The 26,869-nt window shown below is 46.0% G+C and overlaps 1 protein-coding gene across 1 annotated transcript; it reads left to right on the top strand.

Annotated features, from left to right (window-relative positions):
* Positions 1 to 1,506: 1,506 nt before the first annotated feature.
* On the top strand, positions 1,507 to 25,625 carry abhd17c (abhydrolase domain containing 17C, depalmitoylase). The gene is made up of 3 exons (XM_035419950.1): positions 1,507 to 2,302; positions 17,566 to 17,745; positions 23,136 to 25,625. The coding sequence occupies exons 1-3, from the start codon at positions 1,818 to 1,820 to the stop codon at positions 23,353 to 23,355; spliced, it is 885 nt and encodes a 294-aa protein (XP_035275841.1). The 5' UTR covers positions 1,507 to 1,817; the 3' UTR covers positions 23,356 to 25,625.
* The last annotated feature ends 1,244 nt before the right edge of the window (positions 25,626 to 26,869 follow it).

The following is a 26,869-nucleotide window of genomic DNA, read 5'->3' as shown; positions in this document are numbered from 1 at the left end:
AACTTTTTGCTGTGAGGCGACAGTGCTACCCACTACACCAATGTGCCACAAATGGTGTATGCCAAAACAGTGTATGCCAGGAGTGCACCACTCTGGTCCTGGAAGGCTGGTCGTTTTTGTTCCAACCAATTAACTTAGCTTTGGTTTTATGACAGCTATGAACTACGCTGGTTCACTCCTGTACTTCAGAACAGTATAATCTTTAGTATATCCTTGCAGTCTGCAGCTGTAGGATATACAAATGCCAGATCAAGTTATGATTGAGATAATTACATAATTAAGAATAGAAGTTGGGCTGCAATGTGACTTACTTTAGAGTGATCAAAGGAAGAACTCAATGCAACTGGAAAGAAACCAGTTTCCCTGACTACAGTAAAACGGCAATGTGCTTTTATAAAAGGATGTATATCTGCAAAAAAGCCTTTCCCCAGACTTTCTTGGTCCAGTGTTGCTTGGTCTTTTCTTCTTGTTAACGGCACGTAGCAAGGGCTTTTTCACAGTAGTCAGGGAAACTGGTTTCTCTCCAGCTGTATTGAATTTTCCCTCTATAGTTGTGGTGCATTTATACAATGGTTTGTTTTGCTAGACACCACAAGATAGTTGTCCCTTGCCTCTGATGTTATCCTTCTTCTTCCTGGTCTTCACTGTTAAAGTTACAGCCCATCAGCTGGACCCTTCTGACTGTGTACTAAACACAGCACCTGAAAATCTTAAGCTTCTTTGCAATGTCTCACTGGGAATAACCTTTGTGTCACAATATGTTTAGTTGACCCAGCACATCTAAACCTAACTCATTCTTCTTTACCATATTTCTTGCCACTTTAGTGCCTATTTTCTTTACACCACATGCTAAAGGTATAAGGCTACCTGTGGTTAAAAAAAAAAAAAAAAAAACGTAAGGTAGACAAGATTTCAGTCAATTTCAGTCAGTTCACCTCCCTCCCATCCCTCCATCACCCACCACCCCAATAATTTGTTCAATTGTGATTAAAGGCAAAGAAGACCATTTGGAGACACTGCAAGTCATGTCTAAGATTATTTTTTTAAGTAAAACTCATATTTTCGTGTTACTGTAGGTAGAAATTGCAAAAAAAAGTTTATACTTTGGTTTGTTGTTTAATAAATGTACATGTATTACCTGAATTCTTATCTACCTGAAATTTGAAGAAAGAAACAAACAAAAAAAAAAAGTTGCCTAATAGGCTACTTTTTACCTATACTTACTAGGCCTATTATTAGCCTACTTCTAAAAGTCATTTAGTTAGCGTAGGCCTTATAGTGTTAGGGACTGTAAGACAGTAGGCTAATCAGCCTACGTGTATGTCTTCCATAAACTAAAAGAAAATAGCATTGCATAAAAACTATTCATGAATTCACAATATTGTTAATTTTTTACAGACCGAATACGTTTGCAATTCAAGAATACGCTTTCAAATATGGTAATGCACTGTTATCTTGACAGCGGAACTGACATGGTATGTGTGCCGTCTAACCCGGAAGCTTTACCGAATAGTTGGCTTCTGAAAAAGACATGGCAGCCTGCTTTGTGTTAGCCATTCAATATAGGCTTTAGTCTTCCTTTATTCTGAATAATATTTGTAGAAAATAAATACCAGTTTATATGATTTGCGCACAAGACTTTTCTTAACTATGATGTCGACGGCCGTTTGTGTTTTTTTACTCTACAATAAGAAGGAATAGTCAGTTAGTCGTCGTTTTATCGTTTGCGTTTGTCATACATTGTTGCTAGCTAGCTTTGCTGCTATTGAAAAGGGAAGGGATTAGCTAGCTAGTTAGCTGTATTATACTGAGCCTCAATGCCCGAGCAAGGCCCTAGGATGAATGGTTTCTCCATCGGCGAGCTATGTTGGCTATTTTGTTGCCCGCCCTGCCCTAGTCGCATCGCCGCTAAGCTCGCCTTTCTCCCACCGGAGCCCACATACACGGTGCAGAACCATACAGACGGGACCTGTAGCCTTCATTTGAACGAGCGTGCAGACTGGCAGTACTCTCAGCGTGAACTGGATGCGGTCGAGGTGTTTTATACCAGAACAAGCCGAGGGAATCGTGTCGGGTGCATGTTTGTGCGCTGCGCCCCAAACAGCCGGTATACCTTGTTGTTTTCCCACGGGAATGCAGTGGACCTAGGCCAGATGTGCAGCTTCTACATCGGTCTGGGCTCTAGGATCAACTGCAACGTCTTCTCTTACGATTATTCGGGTTACGGGGTCAGCACCGGGAAACCATCGGAAAAGAATCTGTATGCTGATATTGAAGCAGCCTGGCAAGTCCTTAGGACGAAGTGAGTATATTTCATCTAACCTTCTTGTTCGTGAATGAGACTAAATTATAAGGTGAACATGTTGGAGTTGGGGGGCTATAATGTTAGCTACCATGTACTTCGCCAGTTCTGGTAGTCACTTTCCCATGGTCCCTGACGATCATGCTATGCTATTGCAACGTGTAACTAACTCGCCATTCAACAACTGCGAGGCCTGCCTTAATATTTGTGTTATAGTCACTTTATATAGCCTAATGGGTGTATGGTGGTGATCTTCCGAGCCGTACAGAGCATCTTACCTATCCACACTTCTAAAGGTATACAAAATTGAATTTAGCATTTCAGGGTTTACAGCCTTGTACTGCATTGGGGCCTAAAATTTCACAAACCGAGCTTGCTGAGCAGTAGGCTATTTTGCATTTGTAATAGGCTAATGTGTTTGGCCTAAATGTAATTTGTGTGTAATTTGATTGAGAGGTGGTAAGTAAATAATCCATAGTGAATGATACGTTTACACATACTCCACCTGCTTGTGCTTTTGTCTGCATTTGAATGGTTGGTCACACTGAAGAAGTGTGTTGGGTTTACTGGTTCTTGGCATGAAATTATATGGTGGGTTTCTGTCTCCACTTCCGAGAGTCATGGATTGTATTCTTATTCTGGGTCAATGGTCACATTCAAATTTCACTGTATGGATGAACCAGATATGGTAACCCATTCTTGTGTTTGCACATTTTTGGGCCTAATTGAAAGAAACTGAGAAGGATGCTGTGTGATTGTGTGTGATCACAAACAGAATTGCACAGAAATTCCATATTCTATTATATACCATGGCCTGTATTTACCCTAAGTTTTGTTGGTTTATTTTAAATCTCTTGCACATTTTGGCTTGCTGTTACAGAGACGGCACATTTAGCTGACTGTTATCAGTATGCATGTCCAGTTCAGAGGCTGTTAAATCCTCAGTGCTTTTACAGTAAATGGTCTGGCCCCAGTCACTTTTCTGTGCCTGAGATGAAGGATGTGGTAACATGCAGTACACACCTTCCCCACAGGAGCTGCTGAGGACAAGGGTGCCGGCGAAGCCCTCACACATGAGTCATTTTCACAGGCATAGTCACAGTCCCGAGGGACACGCCACAGGAAACGCAGCGCTGTCTCTATGGCAATCTCAGACGATGACCCTCATCAACTAACTGGTCTGACTGCATCTGCTGAGGAATGACATTGTTAGCATTACAGGAGCAAGGGCGCTCTTATCAAACGCACATGAGGTCAAATTGCTGTACTCTTATAAAGTAAGTGTCGTTCTAAGGGGGAAAAACCTTAAAAGGGAGCATGCCCATCAGGCCTCTACATTTTGCCAACATTTAATATTATGCTGTGAGCTTGATGTGATGGGGAAAGTGTCTTTGAAATAATAATGAGAAGGGGAAATGAAATTCTGAAATGGCTGATGATACATCATAGTCCTGAAAGTTGAAATAGTACTCGGCTAGGTTATATCTTGCTTTTAGCTCATAGATATTATTGTCCCCCATATCTGTAAGTTGACATGTAAAGATGGAGCTTGAATGTTTTTTTTTTGTTGTTTTTTTAAGACGGCAAGGTTACCTGTGTGTCAGTATATTCTGTGCTGAAGTGTTTTGTTGACATATCGACCGCACCATGTGAATAACACAAATTACACTGATGTGTATCTTCAGCTTGGTAAGTCCAACCATAAACTTTCCCTGTTAATTTCACACACATAGAGCAGTCATTTGGTGCCTTTTAAACAGTACTAGTTTTAAATGATTGCCTGATGCATTTTAAAAAGCTTCTATATCAAACCTGCCTGTCAGAAAATGCATTTTTAACATTTATTGGGGACAGCTTAAAAGAGTCCTAAAATTAAACGGAGGCTGTTGTTTTAAGGATGAAAAATATCTAATTATAGCTTCTTCGGCAGGGAACAAACACTATCTCGATCCTTTATGTTGATGGAATATAGTGCCAGCCAGAGTATTCCCCGTCTCATTCACAGTAGTGGTCTTTTTGATAAACAGTTTTAATGAAATGGATTCCAAAGTGTCTCCTCAAAACCTTTTGCACCAGGGGAGATGAGTCACGCCAGGTGAAACAAATACTACTTCACATGCTCTCGTCTGCGCTTGATGAACAGTACAGCACACCCAAACTTATAGATTTGGCCGTGGGTCCAAGGCAGTGTAGGAGTGTGCAAGATTAACACCGATGCTAGTCAGTTGCGTTTGCTGCTTCCCATTATTGCTGATTCTTATGTGAAGAGTGAGTGGGTGTAATCTGTATGGGATTTAAGAGGCTTGATTTCCATTGGAATCGGCATTTCTGTGCTACTCCCACATATACTGTCCAGTCCAGAGTTTCCCCCAGGAAAATAGCAGGGGTGGGGGGGCAGGGGGAGTGCCTCAGAGGTGAATCAGTGGCAGCCTGCTGAAGCAGCAAGCTCTGGTACAGCCTACATCTGACCTGGTCAAATCACGACTACACATTGGAAATATTTGTTAAAAAAAGAACACCACCACGCCTTTTTCCCCACAATGGAGATCTGACTGGGTTTAGATTTTTCTGTTTTTGCGGAGGTGCTTGTGAATTCAGCAGAGGTGCTGTGCCTCTCTCATTAATACATAGGGGAAACCATGCCGTCTTACTGCTTTATAAGGCCATAACATAAGTTAGTTATTGTTTTCTCAGCTGTTTGTCCCAGGACAAACGATGATGATGTAACAATGTTGGCCCAAACCTAAAGTCAGCTTTCGCATTGTTCATAAATGAAGAAACCTTGAAGCCTATCAACATAAGTACCACGAAATCAATCAAGTGTTCCTGCTCTGACAGCAGAATGAGACTGAGAGGTAGTGACGCTCTGGTGTGAGAAAGCAATATAATCAACAGTGCGCTTACTCTGATTTGTATTCCACCGGCCGTTCTTTTATCATCGGTAAAATGCTTTCAAGTCAGATTATCATCTTTGCCAATCACCTCTCTGGGGAGAAATCTGATGGAATGCATTTGAATGAATTAAAACCTAATGACCAGTGTAAGGTGGTCATTAGGTGTACTCTCTGTGTTATTACAGCCTGCTGTAATTTTTTTCCAAGGCGCTTATCATTCTTCAAAAAGTGAAGAACTGTTCCTCCAATCGACTTTCTCCCCACTCATCAGTATGGATTGTGGACAGTGTCCTTTGACTATTAGAGTATTAGCAAAGGCTCACTCGGGTGTTTGTATTATTTTTATTCACTTAAAACAAAAATAGATCGTTCCTGCCATAATGTCAAAGCTGTAATAAGAATAGTTTCTTCATTATAGCTGACATTTAGGATGGCCTTCTGGCTGCATTCGCTCACTGCTGTTCCCATTAGGCCCAGAGAAGGGCTTCGTGTAAGGCACGCGCCCTCACTGATCTCTTCAGATCAGCCCGTGTTGTGTCAGCTGGCCAGTGCCATTAAAGAAACCGTTTTCCTAGCGCCGCTCAGTGCTTTCACTTAAGGGCCTTTTATTGAATGAGTGGCTTTGCCACCACAGCCGATCCATTTCAAACCCAGAGCTAGGCTAAACGTAAAGCGCGGCGCCCATTTTGCTTTGAAAGCCGGGCCTCGCTAAATTGAAACAACAAATCGGACCGTTTCTGCGTCTTTCAGAAGGCAAGGTCACCGGTTCTCTCTCCGTCCCGACCTTTCCGCATTTCGGAAAGCTGACTGACGTTAATCGCCTCCTGCGCACCCTTGAATTAGCCGATGTTTCCTCTCGCCGGATTCTCGGGCGCGCCGATGCACGCGGCTCCTCGGCGTGACGGTGCCAAATTAAACCCTCCGCTTGTTTTGGGTAAGTGCATGCCCGAAGGCGCGCCTCGCGTTTCGGGCGCTTCTCCCCGAGTTCCGGCATAGCGATTAATGACGTGCCGTCGTTGTCGGCGCAGTTGTTAAGTTTTAAACAAAGGTCGCGGCTAAACGGTGCACCGGCTGATGAGTCGTGAAGGGGATTTTTTGATTCAGCGTGAAATCGGCGCTTGCCAGTCTCACTGCAGGACAGGATTTGTAATGGTCCCATCGAAATGTAATATTTCCGGTCATGTAGCCCAATTTTCCTTACGGTCACCCATCGCTCGAGGTTCATGACTATGGTATCTAAAAGATGAATGCATAAGAATGGAACTGTAGTCAGTTTTTAAACTGCCTTTTATGTCGTCTTTTTGCTTTTTCCTCCCAATGCGGACCAAGTATTGTATCGTGTCAGCCCGTTCCGTTGATTCTGTAGAGCATGCAGACTAGCACGGACCACTACTTCCAGACCACATCTCCTCTTCAGTTCACCAGCTGAGATGTAGGCCTAGTCACACAGGTACCATGCAGCTAGCCACAGGCAGACTGCACTGCATTTAAACTGCCTAAGAGGTTGCTCATTTGCAGTGAGCTGGGGTATGCAGGCCGAACTAAACCTATCCCTGGGTACGGCTGCCTCTGACTGTGTCTCACTCCATGGCCTCTCTGGCCACATTTGGCTCTGAGACAGGCAGGATACGGTTCTGTGGGGTGCATTACTAAACCAGTGACTAGTGATTTAGCTGGACATTCTATTCTGGAGGAAATTACACGCCGTTGTATTTCGAAGGACGTTTTAGCTGTTATTTAAGCCCTATTTGAGCGAATCAGCAGTTGGACACATTGTTGATGTAAGCCATGCTGATTGTATTACAATGGATCTTATTAATTTTTTTCCCCTTCAGGTAACAGAAGCTTAAATGAGAAAAATGCACTTGGGAAAATGACAATGACACAAACATATATCGAGTATAACTCCTCATTAGACCTTTTCCTATTGCTGCAATTAATTTTGTAATCTGCAGCCCAATCAAGTTCTTATTCTTTTTTTTTTTTTTTTTTTTTTTTTTTTTTTACAAAACTGTCCAAGGAAAGCTATTATTACTCTTAATGCACTGCTTTAAACATTTATACTGCATCACATAATGACCTGAACGAGATTGAGAAACTGCCAAAGCATGACAGGAAATTATTATTTTTTTGCTTTGCTTGTTATCTTCTAAAAAGCATTTAGTGACTTTATTTTCAGAACTAATTTAATGTTTTAATTGGATTTTGGATCATTCTGCAACTTTTTGTGCCTGCAACAAAACAATTTATAAATTGCGTAGAACTGAGCTGTTGGCTTGCCTCTGCACCCTAACAGTGGGACACAGCACTGTGTTTGTTCATTTAGATCAAATTCAGATCAAAAGGGTGTCAAAGGGCATGCTCTGTTTTGATGGCCTTTTTTTGTTCTTTGTTCTTTATCGTTTAAGGATTTTGTGAAAAATAAAGATCATTGAATACCAAAGGCATGCACCAATGCTGAAATAATAGGCTATTATGTAGGTTATAGGCTTATTGCCTAAAATAGATTATGATATAAATAATCATAATATAGGCTATTTCTTAATATGTAACCTTTTTTTATTGTTTTGCTAATTTTGCTTTGGAAAAAGAAAACAATGCGCATGCATCAGTAATTATACAATTCCAGTTGGAGAGCAAGATGAGTCATTGAAGACTCTTCCACACACAGTCGTGCTGGCTGTACAGAGCCTGTTGTGTTTCAGCAGCAGTGCATGCAGGCTGTAATTCCCCTGGCTGTGGCGTGGCATGCCGCAGTACAGGTCCTGTGAAGCAGACACGCTGGCGGGGGACACATTGCACAGCGCTGAGATAAAGGGGAACGTAAAAATGCGGCGCGGAGCGAACAATCACTTAATGCGGCGAACGCGATGACTGTCAAGCTGCGGTCGCCGTTCTGTGCCGCTGGCATTAAAACAACGAAAGCGAGCCTAACGTCCATCTGCCGCGCTTGATGAGGCCTTGCAGTTAGCGACTACATTTGCATGCAGTTAGCGGGTCCCCCCGCGCTTTCTTCGAACCCGCAACCGCCTCGTCACGGGTGCGGTTCCCTGGCCGCTGCTGCATTGCGCTTTTTTCCGCGAGTTGTCGGGGTCACTGCAGTGCAAGCCCTCGGTCGCGCACGTCGTGATGCATTTCCCCAGTCTTGGCCGCCGACTCCCCAAGAAATCAATACATAATCATTCTTCTTAGGGAACTGCAGGAAATATTGCAGTGGGGAGACTTCCTGAAATGTATGGAGGCCAGACAAATAAATCCAGACTAACAGGATATCTGACATCAATTGCCTTTTTCCTTCTTAAATCTTGCACTTGAATGAGAAGTTCAGCATCTTTATCCGAGATCCGAACGCGCACAGAACTCATTAAGCCCTTCCTCTGGCGAGCCTTCCGGTGCTGTCGTCCAAGTGCCCGCAGACCTCCCTGCAGCGGTTGGACGTAGGCCTACTTTTATATATCATTTTTACAGTGTTTTCAGCCATCTTTCACCTATAAAAAATTTATTTCCGGCCGTTACTCGTCTTTTCAGCAGTCTACACTGGCAAGAGAGTTGCCCATCAACGGCGATGAAGTTTAATGCGCAAATACTCCGAGACAAGATTACCGCTCTGTGCTCAGTGAGTCTGCGGAGCTGCTGATCTTTACTGTCACCGTTACATTTCCAGCTGCAGTTTTTCCATGACAGGAACTCCTTTCAGAATTTATTTTATTTTATTTCGGGCGCATGAAAAGCCTATGGAACCGACTAAAAAAAGCCCACCCCACACTGTCATCTCATTACAGGTTCAGCTGTAATTAGGACAATTGCTCCGTGACTCATGCGCCATTTTAATTGATCGGTAGGAAGGAAAATGAAGACATGAAGTACTGTTCTGTGCGAATTACTGTGCGAGGGTGGTATTGTCTGTCATTGTGCTGAAAGGCCATTTGATGCATAGGTAGATTGATATGATAATCAAAATACCTGCGGGGGCTGTGTACTTGCTAACTTCTCTGAGTTTGGAAAAAATGTAATCGTACAGAAAAATGTAGCTCCGCGCACAGTTGGGCTGTAATTTTCTTGGGGGGGAATTGAAAAAAAAACCTATTCAAAATACCATACCTTTTTGTAGCATCACCATTTGATTGTCAACAACCGATTTAATGTTTTCGAATGCGACCGGTTATAATTGGGTCTCCCGGATACCTGTGAGAACCGAATGCGCAGCATAATTGGTAGTTGGAACTGCCTAGTGAGTCTGCATCTTGTATACAGTTTTTGAGACATGGGGGCTCTTGGAATTTGTTCTGTTTTGGGGAATAAAATGACACTTAATTTCTTAATAAATTACTGTATTCGGGATTATAGTGTTTAACTCTACGGTCTAACTATATAACAATATATTTCTGTTCATCCTGAAGTAGTTAACCACTGTTTCTCCCCATTTGTTGTGTCTGACTGTGTTTTTGCAGTCCTGAGAGTAGCACTCCTCTTCTCCACTACTACTTGTCTCTGTGGATAATGTATTTTTATTCACACTGTCACACCATAAATGCCATTACATTACGTTACATTTAGGCTTTTAGCAGCTGTTAGGCACACAGGCTTGATTTTTTTATATAACGGATGGATCCGGTTCATTGTTTCGAGAAGTCAATTTGCATTCCAGCCGTGACAACAATTCCCGATTATTACCCCATGGGTAAACAGGATGTTTGCACTTTGTTTTAATATCATTGTGACATATTGTAACATTAACAGATCCATTAGCGTACAGAAACAGTAAGAGCAAAGTTTCGGAAAATGGAAATGTTTAACATACCTATCGTTTGATCTCTTTGGGTTAGCCTAATGATTTTGAGTTACTTCAGTAACTGCACCTTGACTGGCAGTGTACAAATGAACAGTGTTTACATAGCTAGATAGCTAATTTGTCAGAGTTTTTGAAGTGTGCTATGTTCTCATCTTCTAGTTTCCCTTCTAGTTTTATAACAGCGATATGGCATTTGATGGTATATCGTGGATATTGGCACAGGTTTTTGTGCCGTTTCACTTTAACATATCATCTATCTTTACAGCTGATACTATTCAGTTGAAGTATCTTTCTCAGGGATAGAACCATGCCAACAGTGTGACCCCTGATTCTATCTCTGGACCGATACAACAGTCCGGAGTGCAGGTACACTGGTGTGGCAGTGCTCATACGCCATTAGTTTGGTGTAATGGTATTCAAATGTGGATCTATGCTGAATAGTTCTGGTTCTTTATAGTCGTACACGTCCTGCACCCTAACTGTGCATTCATTCATTCATTTATTTATTTATTTTATTTTTATAGCCAAATCAGGCACACATAAATGCTGCGTTGAACGACTCGTTGTTTAGCTCATCAACAGAAGTAGACTCTTTCTCTTGCTAAAGTCTTGTTTTATTTCTTAAATTTAATGGCCTCCATTTTTTTCCTGGGTGCCACTTGCGATTGCGAATGTGGCATGTGTTATGATAATGCGCTGAGAAGCGGCAGCTTGGCCTTGAAAATGAGCATATTTTCTCGTGTGGGAGTGAGTAATGCAATAATCCGTTTTCCCTGCTGTCTGAGAGGCAAGGTAGACCTTTTCAAATTGTTTTCTTTCTTGTCTCCTCTGGGTTCTGAGACCAGCAATCCCTCTCTGACACTGAAGTATCCCCTGGAATTCTGTCATCTGAAAGGCTGTTGTTGGCTTTTTAAGAAATTGATTTTCCTACACTTCTTGATCCATTTCTTGATGTTCTTAAAGCTTTTAAAGTTCTGAGCTGCGCTACCAAATTGGTAGAAGGGCCGACCAGTGTTTCTGGCCTGTTTTTGCAGTTGACCCACACAGTAAGCTACCATCACTTCCATCACTTGATGCATTGCCTTGAGCTGTAGCCCAACAGAGACAGTTGAGTCACAGGCTGACATCTTATCTGAGGATGAGTTTTTTTTCCTTCTTCTTTTTCCCCCCATTCACACAAGCAAAAATAAAGAAAGGGTTTCACAAGTGTTCCCAAATAAGAGATTTACGGGATCACAAAGGGTTTATTTTTGGTCAAGTATGCAAGGTAATGAGTTCCACTGCAGGTTCCTGAGCTGTTCCGAGAATAGCAGTTTCATAAAGCTTCGCCGTGAGTTATGCCGTCCGCCCATCGCTTCTTGAAGGTTCGGGTCAGCGTTGGTTTTTTTTTTTTAAAAGACATTCTTGGCGTGGAAGAATTCAGGACGAGCACCTTGCCTCACGCTGCTTGACCCGTTTTCACGGGTTCCAGATGATGTTTTGTCCCGATGACCGCCTTGTGAAACGCCAGACGCCGTAGATCACGCAGCGCGGCTGGAAACCATCGGGTGGCACCCTTTAGTTCCGTGGCCTGGCTTGAATCATCCTCGCGGCTGTCATGGCTGCCTGGACGCGAACCCGTCAGGAGGCTAGCGGCGCTTCGCGGCCGTGCTTTTGATGAATGGCGACGGAGACGAGTGAAGCTCTCCGAGCTCACCTTTCCATTCCAGGAATGCGGCGTCACGTTCAGTCTGTCCCAAAATAAGTGCGCCCTGCTGAAACGGAGCACCGTAAAAAACCCGTACCGTCAGCCTGGTGTTCCCACTGTTTATGTGGCCCCTTCTCTTATTTTGAGCACCTTCTCATGAGTTAGGGTGTAGGCGTCACCTGAATTCTATTCTGAATGTGAGAACTTATTTGATCTGCCAGAAGTCTTACGAAAGGATTGGATTAATGTGGTCGGTGTTATTGTGCTAGCAGAAGCATGTGCGCCGTATTGGTGCACATTGCTGATTTGTGCCACACGGAAAGCGATTAGCAGAGCAGTTTTTGTTTTTTGATTAAGAGCTCTGTTAAAGTGAAAATCGGAACACACGCCAGGCTTCCCGCGAACAGCTTTGAGACAGAGATGTGAAATGGGCCTTCGTTTTGACAGCATGAATTTTCCGCCTTCCTGTCTGTTTTCCGCTGAATTTCGTGCGCGCGGTTTGGAATAACATTGTAGGTTATCTCTGCGGAGGCTTTAAGTCAGCATTTTTCCTCAATTAATTTATTTATGGGGACCGCTTTGGCACAGTCTGTGATGTCGAACCAAATGGGCTGGGGATTAATTCGTAACGCAAATAATAAGGAGTGAAGTGAATGGTGTGTGGGTTGAGCAGATTTTAATCCTTCACAGCTGCTAAACTGCATTAACGAAATGAAAAACACAAACAAATTATGTCTTTCAGCAAAGTCCATCTTCATGTAAATTGCTCTGTGCATTACTTTTCATGCATTATGGTCCCCCTGTGCATTATCAGGTCAGAATGTCTCCGTTTTGAATTGCGCTGAGCACATCTCCTTCGCGGAGAAACGTTACTTACAACAGCTGCGCTTTCCTTGTTTTTTAGGAATAGTTGCGTGAGGTCAGTGGGCCAGAAGTTTAAAGCATCCGTCAAGTGCTCCAAGTCTGTAAAGTGTGAACCGAACTTGGCTGTGACTTTAAACGGTGGAAAGGCCTCGCGTCGCGTGAATTGGCTCCGGTCTTAGAAGCAGCGCTGCCGCACATGCGGCTCCCGCAAATGTTTGTGTGGTAAGTTAGCGCCCGTGGAAATCGTGGCCGCACTTCAGAGTCCGTTCCGCCGAACGTGTCTTGGCCAGCCGGTGGCTGGCGAGTAACAGATCCAAAGCCAGAAAGCTGTCCAGTGACAATAAACAAACAAAATAATTTGTACCGACGTCAGGAAGCTGTCGGCCGAGCCAGCGCGCCGCTCGGCAGGAGTGGATTTGTTCCGCTCAAAGAACCGCGGCCATGTCACGAATAAGCCCCGGCGCTGTAACTCTGTAACGAGCGCGCAGATGTTCTCGCTCGCCTCGTCCTTGTCCGAGTAATTTCTGACGTGGCGGTGCGTTGCCGACGGTGACGCGCGGCTGATACAGGCAGGCGGCGTCCGCCCCCCCCGAAGCAACCACCCGGCTCAGCGGCCCGTGGCTCGCTGGTGAACGCGTTCGGCGCGATCCTCCACCGACCGAACCGACCTGTAAATGAGTCGGCTGGAATCCACGGGTTCCTGCTGGTCAGTTCCATTACTGGGGGATTTTTTTGTAGAGCTCATTGCCAGAGAACATCAGAGCTGCTCAAACGATATCAGCTCACGACAAGTGCCTTTTAAAAACCCATGCTGTAAAACTTTCACTTAATTCCTGTTCTTGAATGTACTTCTTTTATGCCCCGCGTTTGTGTTGAACTGGACTGCTTTCAACCACTTGTATTATTTGAACGTCTTGTTTTCTGAACTGCCTTGTGGCATTTTTGTATAATTAATTGGATTTTCTAAAAACTGTCCCGTTCATCTCCATTCCTGTCTCGTCATTGTGTCATTTCTTTGGAAAGTGCTTTTACAGTCATGTAAGGAAAAATCACTTCATAAATTCTTCTCCTTCTCTTCCTCCTCCTCATGAAGTGGCATTAAAGGAATGGGACATGGGAGGTAGTAAGTCAAGTCCTTGCTCACCCCCTAGGGCTGCAACACCTCACCAGCTTCTTAATGTTCTCAGTCGAACGTAGGTGCTCCTTTTAGGCCCAAGGCTGCTGCTTTGTCATACATCTCAAGTGACATGTACAGTACAGAAGACATCTGCCATTTCTGTCACCTCCGTTATTTCTGTCAGAAAACAGATCTCTTCACCAACTCGGCCTCAGATGCCGCAGTACACACATTTGTGCACGTTTGTGTCCATATACGCCCAGGACCGAATGCAGAAATATGCCTTGGGGACAGCTGAGGACAGCAGTTGTGTTCGTTTCTTGCTGCTTGCTTGCAAATGAGAGTTCAGCGGAAATATGCCGTTTAACTTTAAAGACTGAATGGAGATTTAATTTCTACCTGTAAAAGGCTTAAAGGGTGTTTATTTAAGGGTTGGCAGTGCTGGCAGACGGGAACAGAAAGATCTCTGCCAGCAGTCGTTTGTAAATGTTTATTTCAGCACAAGCCGTTTTGAATACTTAAACGCTCCTGCTCACCGCACTTATTCAAACAGGTATTTTTACACACCTCTCGCCAGCGAAATGAAATCCCATTTTCCGTGTTATTATTTTTACGGCCGGTGTTATACAATTCGGTTTAATTCTGGCTCTGCCCCAATGGCTGGCTCCTGTGCAACTTGCATTAATTTTCTCGAAAATAAGCCGGTGTTTGTTTTGACAACCTGTTTCTCATTGTTTGACCTCTTTTACATGACGTGAAACAGCCTTCCTGGCACTGTGTTTTCAGTGGCTTTCCATCCAGGGCTCCTGTTTGGACTAATGATTTTGGATGCAGTTCAACGCCCCACCCACCCCCAAATAATGTGTCTGTTTTTCAGAAAGTGAGTCTCCCCATCCATCTGATTCTTAGTGTATAAAAAAATAGTCTATTTGACATCCGTCGTTTCTATGTTGTTTCATTTTGTTTCACCTCTTTTTGCCCTGAGGCATTTTCCTTGCGTATTCTCCATTTTAGAGCCTTTTTAAAATGTCTCTGGATTTGAAAAACAGCCACTAATAGTTCCTTCTCTGTCAGCGCTGCTGTCTTAGTGCGGAGTGCAGCCCAAGACTCAAAGTACCCTCCTGTGATCGAGCTACGTGCCTCACGCGACAACACCGAGACCGTTTCAATAACAAGAGCGCGCAAAGATGTTTGCCGGACGGTGAATTCTGCTTTCCGTAAACACTTCCAGAGAGAGCGTTCCGTACCGCATTCCCTCCAGCGTCCACACGCAGTCCTGTTTTGAGCTGGTATTTGCCCCTCTAAACCAGGGTTTTCTAAACGGTTGTTTTGGTTGAAGCTGGCCGTTCGAACGTGCCGTTTCTAACCGGCAGGCGTCGTCTCCGGGCGGTAAAACGGCACTGAAACGCACCTGCGCGGCACGCGGGCGAGGCCGGGCCCGGCCGTCTCCCTGCCTTTGCGGGGCGCGAGGGCGGGTAGCGCGCGGTTTTCGGGTGAGTTATGGGACTGCGGCGCTCCGCTTTAATTCCTGCCAGATGCTCGGCTCTAATCGGCTGCACCGAATTGCCAGCCGTCCTCAAACTCGTTTTCTCTATTGTGACGCTCCGCAGTCCTCCTCCGTTTCCGTCTCCTCCGCTCCTCTTCGTCTCGCAAGCGCCACCTGTCTGTCAGGAAAGTTTGCCCGCGGCGGCCTGTCCGCCGGATTAGTCACGTTCCGGTGGTTTCCGCGGGGGCCGTCCTCTCGGTTACGTTCCACGCGTCGCACGTAATGGAGTAATTTCGCGTGGGAGGGGATTCCCGAACGCTGCAGCGGGGTTGGATTCTTTGAAGGCGGACACGGCTCGGAGAGCGAAGGACAGGCCGGAGCACACGTTGTACCGCGCTCCGGGTTCGAGGCTGTTTTGTTTCTGGGCCGCTCTCACCTTGCAGGGATTAGCCCCGCCAAAGGAGCGCTAACAGAAAAGGTCAGATATCAAATGTGTTTCCATTCGCCGGCGACCCCGCGGCATGCCTGACACGCCCCCCGCGTCCCGGGCCCGACCGCCGATGCGTGCCGAGCGGAGGGGAGAAAGGGGTCGCCACCCCCCCCCCCCCCCGGCCCTGCGACAGGTCCGCACAAACACGTAAAGACAAACACGTGTTACCGCCGCGGTCGCCTGCACATTTTCACGTGTCAAGTGGAATTGGGTCTTATGAAGAGCGCTTCCAAGGAACAGGTTTTTTTTCCCCCCTTCGCCGGACTTCTCTCTCAAACATAAGGTGCCTTTCATAAGCCCCTTTAAAAAAAAAAAAAAAAAACAGCCCATGCAATGTGGACTGCATTTTTCCAGAATGACATTTTAACTGAAGGACCTGGATGTGAACTCTTGCCAATGCAGCGTTACGGATCAGTAGGATGCCGGTTGACTGTGTGCCTAAATTCCAGGAACTATTTTTTATAATTGAGAATCGTGGACGTGGTCATGATGTCGCCGATGCAGACGTATCATATCCCAGTTGGCACTGAGGCTGAATAACAAGTCTCTCTGAAGTCTGCAGTCAATGTGGCCTACCTTTAATCTTTGGTCAAGGTTACAACAAAAAACCTGTAGAGTGGTACAAAATCAAGGTATGCATTTTTATTCCATGAAATCGGATCGATGAAATGCCAAAATTAGTTGTACAGTCGGTATACTGATTGGCTCTGGCCTCTGAACCACACTCACAGCCCAATCAGGACCCAGGTTTTTTTGCGGTGCATTACTTCATTCTCTCTGTAGACTGGAGAAACGGGCATGGAAAATAACAAGGGTCACCACATATCCAAATATGTGGGGAAGTGAGTATGAGGAACAGAAATAATTGGTGATTCTGACCTTACCGTAACCCCGGCAGATAAAGCTGCTGCTGTTATGAATAGCGGTTATTAAAAGTGAGATCCCACATTTCGTAAATATGTAACCTAGCTGATGTTAACCACTGTACTACAGAACAGTTTAATTGGTAAAATATTTCATCATTTCAGAATTGACCTCGGATTCTTGTAATTGAAGCACTACAAACTTGAACAAACACAATAATTGAACTTTACACTAGTAACATAAGTCACGTTGAGGATGTTTTAATAGCAGCTTACTTCTTAAGACAGTGTGAATATATGGGTGCAATTGCTTTGATCCTTAAGATTTAATTAGGGCCCTAATTTAATTCCATGCAAGATCTTTTTTTTTTTTTTTTTTTTTGGAAGACTAATAGTACTGCCTTATGAGATGGTACCCCTGTATTCCCGCTTTGCATTTTAAATAGTCTAATATCCAGGCAAGGGTAATGTCAACACATGTAAACCTTACATATATATTGATTGCATATCATTTTTGGTCTGGAGATCATTGATTAACCTTTTAAGTTCAGAACACGTTATTGTATTTTGTTACTTTATCCGGATTCATTTCATTTTTATTTGATGTTTTTAGATACAGGGCTCGTACTCTTAACAATCCCACAGGCAAAAATAATCTTATCCTTGCTGAAAGTGTTCATGTTACTTCTTAATGGAGATTGCCAACAGGTACATTTTTTTGAAAGTTTGCAGGAATCTTGTCTATCGACTTTGACAGATGCTCCACATTTAGTTTTCAGACCAATGCAAGGTTTTAACCTGTATTCTGATCATTTCTGTTGAATGTTCACATTAATTATGCCAAGGAAAATATGGGGTTCATTAGGAATTACACCCCAATCAAAGAGGCCTTACTTCAGGGCGGGGAAATGCCTAATTTGTAGGATACATTCCTAGCTGGGGCGGCTGATCCTTTTCCTGTGTCTCAGCATTGGTGAGTGTGACGATGCAGTACGGTGGCTCAGTGCGGTGGGAGTTCCTGTGAACTGACCGGTCTGTCTGTCCGTCTGTCCGTCCGTCTGTGTGTCCAGGTACGGCGTGACGCCGGAGAACGTGATCCTGTACGGGCAGAGCATCGGCACGGTGCCCACGGTGGACCTGGCGGCCCGCTACGAGTGCGCCGCCGTCATCCTGCACTCCCCCCTCATGTCTGGCCTCAGGGTGGCCTTTCCAGACACCAGGAAAACCTACTGCTTCGACGCCTTCCCCAGGTGGGTACGGGGAGCCGGGCGGGCCTTCCCCCTCACTGAAACAGAGCCTGCTGCCACTCAGAGGCCAGCTCAGATGTGATTGGTGGCTTTTTCTTTTTCTTCTTTTTTTTTTTTTTTTTTACTTTTCATCGCGCAAAGTGCATTAATCATTAATTCACGCGTCAGGCGTTGCTTTCTGAAAACCGGGCTCCCAAATTCAACCGAAGACCGGCCCCCGCCCCCATCCTGCCTCCAGCCTAACGTCCCCATGCTTCTGTTCTCACTTTTTATTGCATTGATCTTCTGCCTGCAGTGAAAGTATGTATATTTTATAAAGAAGAAATTTTATATTTATATATATGCACACGCACACACACACACCATGGCTTGGTTAAATACTCAATTCTGATTGGCTGTCAGCCGTACGTTATACATTTTTCTCTTATGTTTTTCATAGCTGATGGTGATGGACTGCTCTGTAGAATCCAAATTGTAGTGCCATCTACCATTACCGGAGCATATATGGTTGGCAGGTCTAATATACCGTTCATTTTCTTTTAGGCGCTGGCAATGATTTGCTCATTCGGTGTCCCCGTTACAGTTCTGACTGATAACATCACCATCCCACAGTGTCCTGCGCGCAGCGCACCGTGTAAAGCAGCTTTACGCATAGTATTTGTGCGTAGCATTGCGAGTGGGTCTGAGTGTCTGTGCAGTCGTCTGTCTTCTGCCCATTTTTGAGCACTCTCGACGCTTCAGAACTGCTCTGAAAGTTAAGAGACTGTACCCTGCAGTACCCCCATAACCATCCGTTCATTTCAGAGCGACGCATAGCCGAGTTTGTCTGTCACAGTGACAAAATTTTTTAAAGAACATTTCCTCGCTCTCATTCTCCAAAAGAATAAATGACAATTGATGCACTGCTGAGCGGTTTTCAGTTTCACGCGTCTTCCCGAAAAGGGCCAGCGCCGAAATTCAATTCGAACCTCGAGCCGTCCGCTAATCACCGACCGGAGACCAGACACACCCCGCAGCTCATTGTACGCCAGCGGAACGCTGCTCCCATTAGGCCTGCTTTCGTATTTTCGGTGATGTTTGTCAGCGTTTCGATTTAGCCTGGCCCCCAGAGGGGTTGTGTCGGTAATAGAAGGAGGCCTTGAGAGGCGCCCTGGTGAGGGCCGGTCCCTGGAACGCGACGCGCCGTCCCGTCCGGGCCGGCCGCGGGACAGCCGCGGCACGCCGGCGGGACGACCGCGCTATTCTGAGGCCCCGCCGCCTTTATTCCGCAGGATTATTTATGGACCCCGGGGCCCGCCCGGGGCTCCGCAGTCACAGCCATTAACACACTGACATACGCGCACGCGACTGTAAACTACGCCCTGCTTTCCTCAGCTGTGGGGGGGGGGGTGCTCTAATATATCTGCATGGCACCAATCTGGAGCAAAGCCCCGGAGAGGCACACGACTCAGCCCAGACTCACCTCGCCGTCCTAATCTCCCTCCCGGCAGGTCAGCTTATCGCGGGTCCTCCCCCCGAACATCGCGGGCATAAACTGGACACGGAACGGGAAGCGGGAAACCTTCCGTCTCCCTCGTTCAGTCACGACCGTAACAGAATGCCGAATAGGCGGAGAGGAGACTATTTATGGATGCAGATTAACGGGATAGGAATTCCGTACCGTGTTTGTGGTTCTTTATGCTCGTAGCTCTTGCACATTATTCCCCCCCCCCCCCCCCCCCCCCCCCCCCCCCCCCCCCCCACCCCCCTTTATGATGGAGGTTTATACCTCAGCCCACAGCCGCGTCCGGGCCCCGCAATCTTTTTAATCTTCACATCTGTGGATGTGTAGGAGGCTGATACTGCGTCTTTATCGAATAGACTCTCCCCGCCACGATGGAGCCTAATGGAATCTTCGCTGCGACTCCATTAGACGGCGTCCTTTCTGGGGAGTCCGACTCCTGTCTGGAAAACACCGCGCTTTTAATGTATAGTGGAAATATTGGACTTTTATGGTCTCACGGCTCTCTCTGTCTCTCTCTCTCTCTCTCTCTCTCTGAGGCGGGGCGCTCGGGTATATGTGAAGTCGGCTAGTTTGGCTAGCAGCAGGGTGTGTGTTTTGTTTTAAGTTCTCTTGGATTGGATTTGACTGAATTAAAGGTGTGCTTAGACCTACTTCTGTAGGGGTATGTAATGTGGTTTTACCGCTCGCCAGATATACTGTAGGTCTCTCATCACACGGTTTCAAGCTGTTCCATTGAGTCCCTGAACAAATACAGTCTGTGGGCAGTGCTACCTTTGAGCAGGGTCAAGAATCTGACAGCTTTAATAGGTATGGAATTTCTCATTTGCGCACCGCAATCTACTTTTCCATGAAGATGCAGTCGTGCCTTTTGAGGATTAGTCAACATTGGGGAATTAAAGAAGAGCTTTATGCTGTAAGCACAGTTTTTCTTTGTCCGTTGGACCGACGGACCAATAATGGAAGTTAAATTAAAGATGGCTGCAGACAGGCTCTGGCCAGGAAGAAAAATGTCTGTTTCCAGTCTCCAGGGAGAGCGGTTTTTCTATAGAATTTACTCAGTGTAGTTTGTGCCTTCGGTAAGCGGTGAAAGTGTCTGTCTGATGAGAGAGCATTTTAGCTAACGAGCGGTGAAGGTGTTTGTTCAATGAGAGCGCATTATTATAGCTTTTGAGTAGCTCTTTGTAAACTGAGATTATACAGCTCTGGAAACCTCCCCATTATGAGACCGCCCCATGTTTTTGACGCAGAATCAGGGTTATTCCACCAAATAACGATTGTTGAACCACTCCTTAAGAAAGACAGTTATTTTTATTCTTTTATTTTTTTATTTTTTGTCCAACGTATAAATAACACTGTGTATTTCAACCAGTTGTTATTTTCTGCAAATAAATGTTCTGAAATGACTATATATATATATATATTTTTTTTTTGGAAGTAAAATATCAAAAGATAGAGTTTACACCGACGCATACCCATAAACTGTGAATCTGAAAATTTCATGCGGCCTCTTAATTTTTTCCAGCTCTGTAGGCACACCTGTGCCCTGGCGCATTGGGACGGGGCAGAGTAGTGCTCCGCGCGGCAGCAGTGTAACTGTAGAGCCCCTCAGCTGCTGGGGGCCTCCCTCTCTCTCTGTGCTCCCCTCTGTCCAAACCCTGAGCGTTAGCAGCCAGCGCGCTCGGGATCGAGTGACTCGGCCCGTTCCCCCCCCCCACCCCACCCCCCCGGCTCCATTGTCTCCGCCGCGCTTTTATATCAGCGCTGACTCGCGGCGCCGTTCCAGCCGGGGAGAGCGCGGCGGGCGTGGCCCCCGGTGCCCCGCGCGCCGCCGGCTCGTTTGTTTGCTCCCGCCTAGAGGCCGCCGAGCCGCCGCAGCCAGAGCCCGGAGCACGCGGCAGGATTCCGAGGGGCGGGCGGGCGTGGCGGCGGATGAAAGTTTCATGAGATGGCGGTCTCGGCGGCGCGCGCCGTGGCCGGGAATGTTAAGCGCGCCCGCCCCCTGCGGCGGCGAGGGAAGAGGAGGCGGACGGAGCGAGAGAGCGTGCCAAGTCCTCAGCCTTCAGAGCGATTCATTGCGAGTGGCAGGAGTCCTCCCCCGCACCCTCTGTACAGAACGGATATAAACAGCACGCCATCGCCCTGCGCTGCTGTAGCCCTGCGCTGCTGTAGCCCTGCGCTGCTGTAGCCCTGCGCTGCTGTAGCCCTGCGCTGCTGTAGCCCTGCGCTGCTGTAGCCCTGCGCTGCTGTAGCCCTGCGCTGCTGTAGCTCTGCGCTGCTGTAGCCCTGCGCTGCTGTAGCCCTGCGCTGCTGTAGCCCTGCGCTGCTGTAGCCCTGCGCTGCTGTAGCTCTGCGCTGCTGTAGCCCTGCGCTGCTGTAGCCCTGCGCTGCTGTAGCCCTGCGCTGCTGTAGCCCTGCGCTGCTGTAGCCCTGCGCTGCTGTAGCCCTGCGTTGCTGTAGCCCTGCACTGCTGTAGGCCTGCGCTGCTGTAGCTCTGCACTGCTGTAGCCCTGCACTGCTGTAGCCCTGCACTGCTGTAGGCCTGCGCTGCTGTAGCCCTGCGCAGCTGTAGCCCTGCGTTGCTGTAGCCCTGCGTTGCTGTAGCCCTGCACTGCTGTAGGCCTGCGCTGCTGTAGCTCTGCACTGCTGTAGCCCTGCGCAGCTGTAGCCCTGCGCAGCTGTAGCTCTGCGCTGCTGTAGCCCTGCGCTGCTGTAGCCCTGCGCTGCTGTAGCCCTGCGTTGCTGTAGCCCTGCACTGCTGTAGGCCTGCGCTGCTGTAGCTCTGCACTGCTGTAGCCCTGCGCAGCTGTAGCCCTGCGCTGCTGTAGCCCTGCGTTGCTGTAGCCCTGCACTGCTGTAGGCCTGCGCTGCTGTAGCTCTGCACTGCTGTAGCCCTGCGCAGCTGTAGCCCTGCGCAGCTGTAGCTCTGCGCTGCTGTAGCCCTGCGCTGCTGTAGCTCTGCGCTGCTGTAGCCCTGTGCGCTGTGGCAGTTTGGGTTACGTACTCCACAGTCATCCTCAGGCCTCTGACCCCCCCAGCCTCTCCACCCTGCTCGGCCAGCGCAGGCCAGACAGGAGCCCGTTTTAAGAGAATGTGACGTTGAAAGCGGGCCGCTCCGCGTTCCCCCTTTTTTGGCTCCCCAGACGCTCCGAATATGTGACCCAGGACGGGCCACGCCCACCCTGCACCTGCCCACGGCGCGTGCCAAGCCCGTAAAAAAACCGCATCCGTTTCCACGGCTCCCGAGCGGCCCGGCAGAGCCGCGGGACGGCGGAGCGTGAAGCGCTCGGCGTTTTAACTGCCCGCTCCTCGCTTCAGACCAAATTACCCAGAATGGCTGTAATTGAGCGCCGCGTCCGCGCGGAAACCCTCGCCGCACCGCCGCGGACGCGTATCCCGTCCCCGCAGTAGATTGTGTCCGCGAGGGGGAAATCGCTCCGCCGCTTTCTAACGGTTTAGCAGGAGATAATTCTCATTAGACATCATTTGGTTCAAAATGTAATTACTCCATCACGCCATAATTGCATTTATCTTCAACACCCAGTTCAAATAACTCCCCGCTAAAGTGGGAGATGAAGAACGATTAGTCATGCATTAACTGTAATTAATTAGTATGCCGAAGTGAAAGGAAACATTACCGGTTTCCCCCCGCCGAGGCATGAGGAAATGATCTGGAAGCCCGTGCAACAGCAGGCTCCTTCCGGCACCTTAGAGCTCATTCGAGCAGAGCGTAAAAAACACTCGCTTTCTTAACGGAAGAGCCCCTCCCGCTCACGTACCCACGGCACTCCACCAAAGTTGGACCTTCTGGCTTGCCGTGGCCTCCCTCCGTGCCCTGACCCCCCCTATCACAGCATTGCCAACCCTCCTCCCCCCCTTTTCTGTGTCCCAGTATCGACAAGGTGTCCAAGGTGGCGTCCCCGGTGCTGGTGATCCACGGGACGGAGGACGAGGTGATCGACTTCTCCCACGGCCTGGCCATGTACGAGCGCTGCCCCCGCCCCGTGGAGCCGCTGTGGGTGGAGGGCGCCGGGCACAACGACATCGAGCTCTACGCCCAGTACCTGGAGAGGCTAAAGCAGTTCATCTCCCTCGAGCTGCCCAACTCCTGAAGCGGGCGCTCGGACCCAGGGACGAGGGAGAGGTCGTGACGGAGGAAAGGCCAAGGAGCACGTATGTGGGACAGGTCCCCTTTGATCCGGAGCCGGGGGACCTAACCCCTATTTGCACTTTGCTTTTGAATCTAGATTCTTCTCAGCCTACGTGTCTATGATATTGTTACCGACCGCGATGTAAGCCAAAACCACGGCTCGGGGAGGACCTAGGGGTTTTAAATGTGATTGCATTCTTTTGTACTTAATGACAAAAATGTTTTTGCACCTCAGATAATTATTAGGTTTTTTTTTGTTGTTGTTGTTGTCGTCTTTTGTTTGTATTGTTTTATTTTGCTGGTTCAGGTCCTTGAAGGTAATTAAAACGACTTGAATTTCTGGTGCGGTTGTTTGGAAGTAATCACTATTTTTATGTTCTGTTGTTAATGAACCTTTTTTTTTGTTATTGCTGTCGTTTGGTTTGTACATTTTGATTATCCTTTTTTTGCATTCCACGATCTGAACTGTGGAGTCTTATCAGGCCAGTGCTTCTGGTGGAACCGCAAACCACTCTAACCCAGGCAGGTTACAGACCCAGGGAACACTCCTTAATGTACAAAGCCCTTACCTGTCATATTGTATACTGTAAAATGTTGTGCTTTTAGTACATTTCCACATAATTAATTTAACACTAAAATGTACTGTACAGGACATGTTACGGGAAATGAGGAACGGAATGATTTTTTTGGAGCATGGTGCTTTTCTGTGTTTTGAAGTGAGTAGAGTTAGAGTCCCTGCATATATGCGTCTGCCCAGATGGTCTCATCAAGCAGTGACAGGGGGGAAGGGAGGGAACCTAAACAATGTGTAAATTTATGCTTTAAAGTTAAATACAGACACTACGGGAAAAGGCCTTACGTCTTTTTGATACCTTGTTGCGACATTCCTTTCAGGTGTAGAAGGCGTGGAATCGCCACGGTTCACGAAGGTGCTGCGAGCCGCTGCTCTTTTGTTAGCAAAAAAAATAAAATCACTGTGAATCTGAACTGGATCGTACTGTTGCTAGAACATTGAACTGCATTTCATCGCTACATGGGATACAGGCCTGTCAAACCGGGACATTTCTCACCTGCTTTTTTGATAGATCTCTGCAGCCAATGGGTATTTGCTCTCGCCCCGACAAATTCATTTCATTTTCTGTCACCGCGTACCGCAAACAGTCGTGTCCTTATCTGAGAAGATATCCCCCTTACCGTTTTATCCGAAGCGAGAAAATATGCAATTGATTGGAGTTTTGCGCATACAGTAAAATAAATTTATGAAAAATATTCATGCTTGATGCCAAATTTAATTTGTTTTCCCCATTATATTGAAATATATTTAAGGAGGCTTATTGTGAAAATTGCACCTGTAGTACAGCTACATACAATAAGACTTCCTTGCATAAAAATGTTTCACCATCTAAAATCATCATTTTCTGTATTAATATGTTTTAACCAGATTTGTTCAATGGTGATTCAGTTAATGACATATCTTTCTGAAAAATGTTGGGGCCGATGTAAAGGCTTGTCGCTGCAGCATTAATTTCATTTGAAGGATTTTGCAATATATCCAGCAGCTTTTTCCATTCACGGTGTTGCAGTACGGAGACGTCGGGAGACATTCCTCGTAGCATTAATGAATGGCTTTTCTTTTTCAGGGTCTGTCCTCCTTTTCTGAAAACTGTAGAATTCCTGGCCCTTGTTTTTGGAACAAAAGGGCTCCTCTCTGGTGTTTGTAGCTTAAACTATAAATTTTTTTTCTTCTTTTTTTTTTTTTTTTTAAGAAAAGCAGAAGAGCAAAACAAAGCAGGTTTTTGTTGTCGGCTATTTCTAGTCCCCATATTCTTTTGATACTGAAGTATTTTTTTTTTTTTTTTTTTTTTTTTTTTTTTTTTTTTTTACAGTGTTTTTTTCAGTAATTGTTAATAAATTTACACATTTGTTTAATGCTGATTTGTAAGAAACTTGTGTATCTATCTAAATATATATGAAATGTGATTTGAGGTATTTTAGCCTACTTGATTTTGTCACTGGAATCACAGTATGCATAAATAATGCAAAAATACTTAATCGGTACACATTACTAGTGTAGATTTTTGCTAAAATCAAAAAGCCTTAACTTAATATACTGAAAGACTGAGATTGATGTAATTGTGTGTTGTAATGTTTTGTTGCTTCAACGCAACACAGTGAATGTCATAAAGATTACAATGGAATAAAGGATGCATGGAAGTACGAAAAAGAAGTTTGGCTTTTTGTAAAGTGCAGTTTGTATACACGCTCACACATTGCGGCTTGTGATTTGTTGATTGCGTTTAAAGTTGTTGTGGTGAACTGGAAATCACTCGGCAGTATCGTTCAAGTGTCGGAACATGAATGCTTCATTCTGCATACCATGGTAAGCAGAAATATTAAAGAAAACTGCTCTGCCCTTGCTAAACCACACGTTTTTAAAAGCAAATGGAAATTTTTTTTGCATATACTAATATTCCTCATACATCTGCACATTCGCGATCTATTTTGCCTGTCAAATGGTCTGTCAGAAGTGAAAGGCTAAGATTATTTGGTAAAATCAGTTGGTTCTAACTTTACCACTTGAAATGATATTAAAATGCAGTTCCTGTTGTGAGAAATGCATTTTGATAATTCATTTTTGTCTAAACATAAATAAACATTGAGCATAAGTAGGATCTGAAGGTGAGCCGTTTATTTAATCGGTTACAGGTTCAGTGAAAAAACTGTGAGGAGCAATGCCCAGCAAATCCAGATACTGTTATACCTTCGAAAAAGAAAATCCCCCATGTGCTGTTATCTTAAACAGTAATCTTCTCTCAAGGTTTCATTTCAGAACAAATGTTCTTGGTCGACTTTCTTGGTGAATCACAGTTTTCCAACTGTTTTACTCAGAGACCAACAATGCATCCGTGGAGGTTTCCCTGTACAAATGGCAGTTGCGACAATACACACACCGATCGAGTTATGAAACCGGTTGTGTCTTTCTAAACCACCGCTGGACCTTATCTGCTGACTGGAAGACCAATGAAAACACCATCTCCATCATGGCTGATATTGGAATGTGGATGGTCATATGGAAAGGTGAAACATTTCCACGTGATTGTCTATAGGTCTAACCTGGGCTCCAGCTGACAGGCCTACATTTAATTTGGCTTCCGTTCAGGTTTTAATGGGCTGCAGCCCCACGAGTGCCAAATACGGGGATGAAGCTGAACTTTTGGGGAGCTCTTAATAAAGAGAAGCTGTGCGGTCTCTCTCCTTCCATATTAATGAGTTGGCATGCTGTGAGTAACCTGCTGCTTGAAGCCAGCTGCTTTCAGTGGAACAAGGGTATCTTATGCATTAGCTGCTGTTTTGTATGCATAATTTTCTGCTAGCTGTTTGGCTTGACAGAGACTGATGTGATGAGAAAAACTGCTAACAAATGAATCTCCGCATAATGGCACTACCTGATGCATTTTTAGGCATGAATATATTGG

The sequence above is a fragment of the Anguilla anguilla genome, chromosome 5, assembly GCF_013347855.1.
Source record: "Anguilla anguilla isolate fAngAng1 chromosome 5, fAngAng1.pri, whole genome shotgun sequence".
NCBI classification, from domain to species: domain Eukaryota; kingdom Metazoa; phylum Chordata; class Actinopteri; order Anguilliformes; family Anguillidae; genus Anguilla; species Anguilla anguilla.
The sequence above is the reverse complement of the archived record's forward strand: the minus strand, read 5'-3'. Positions and strand labels throughout refer to the sequence as shown.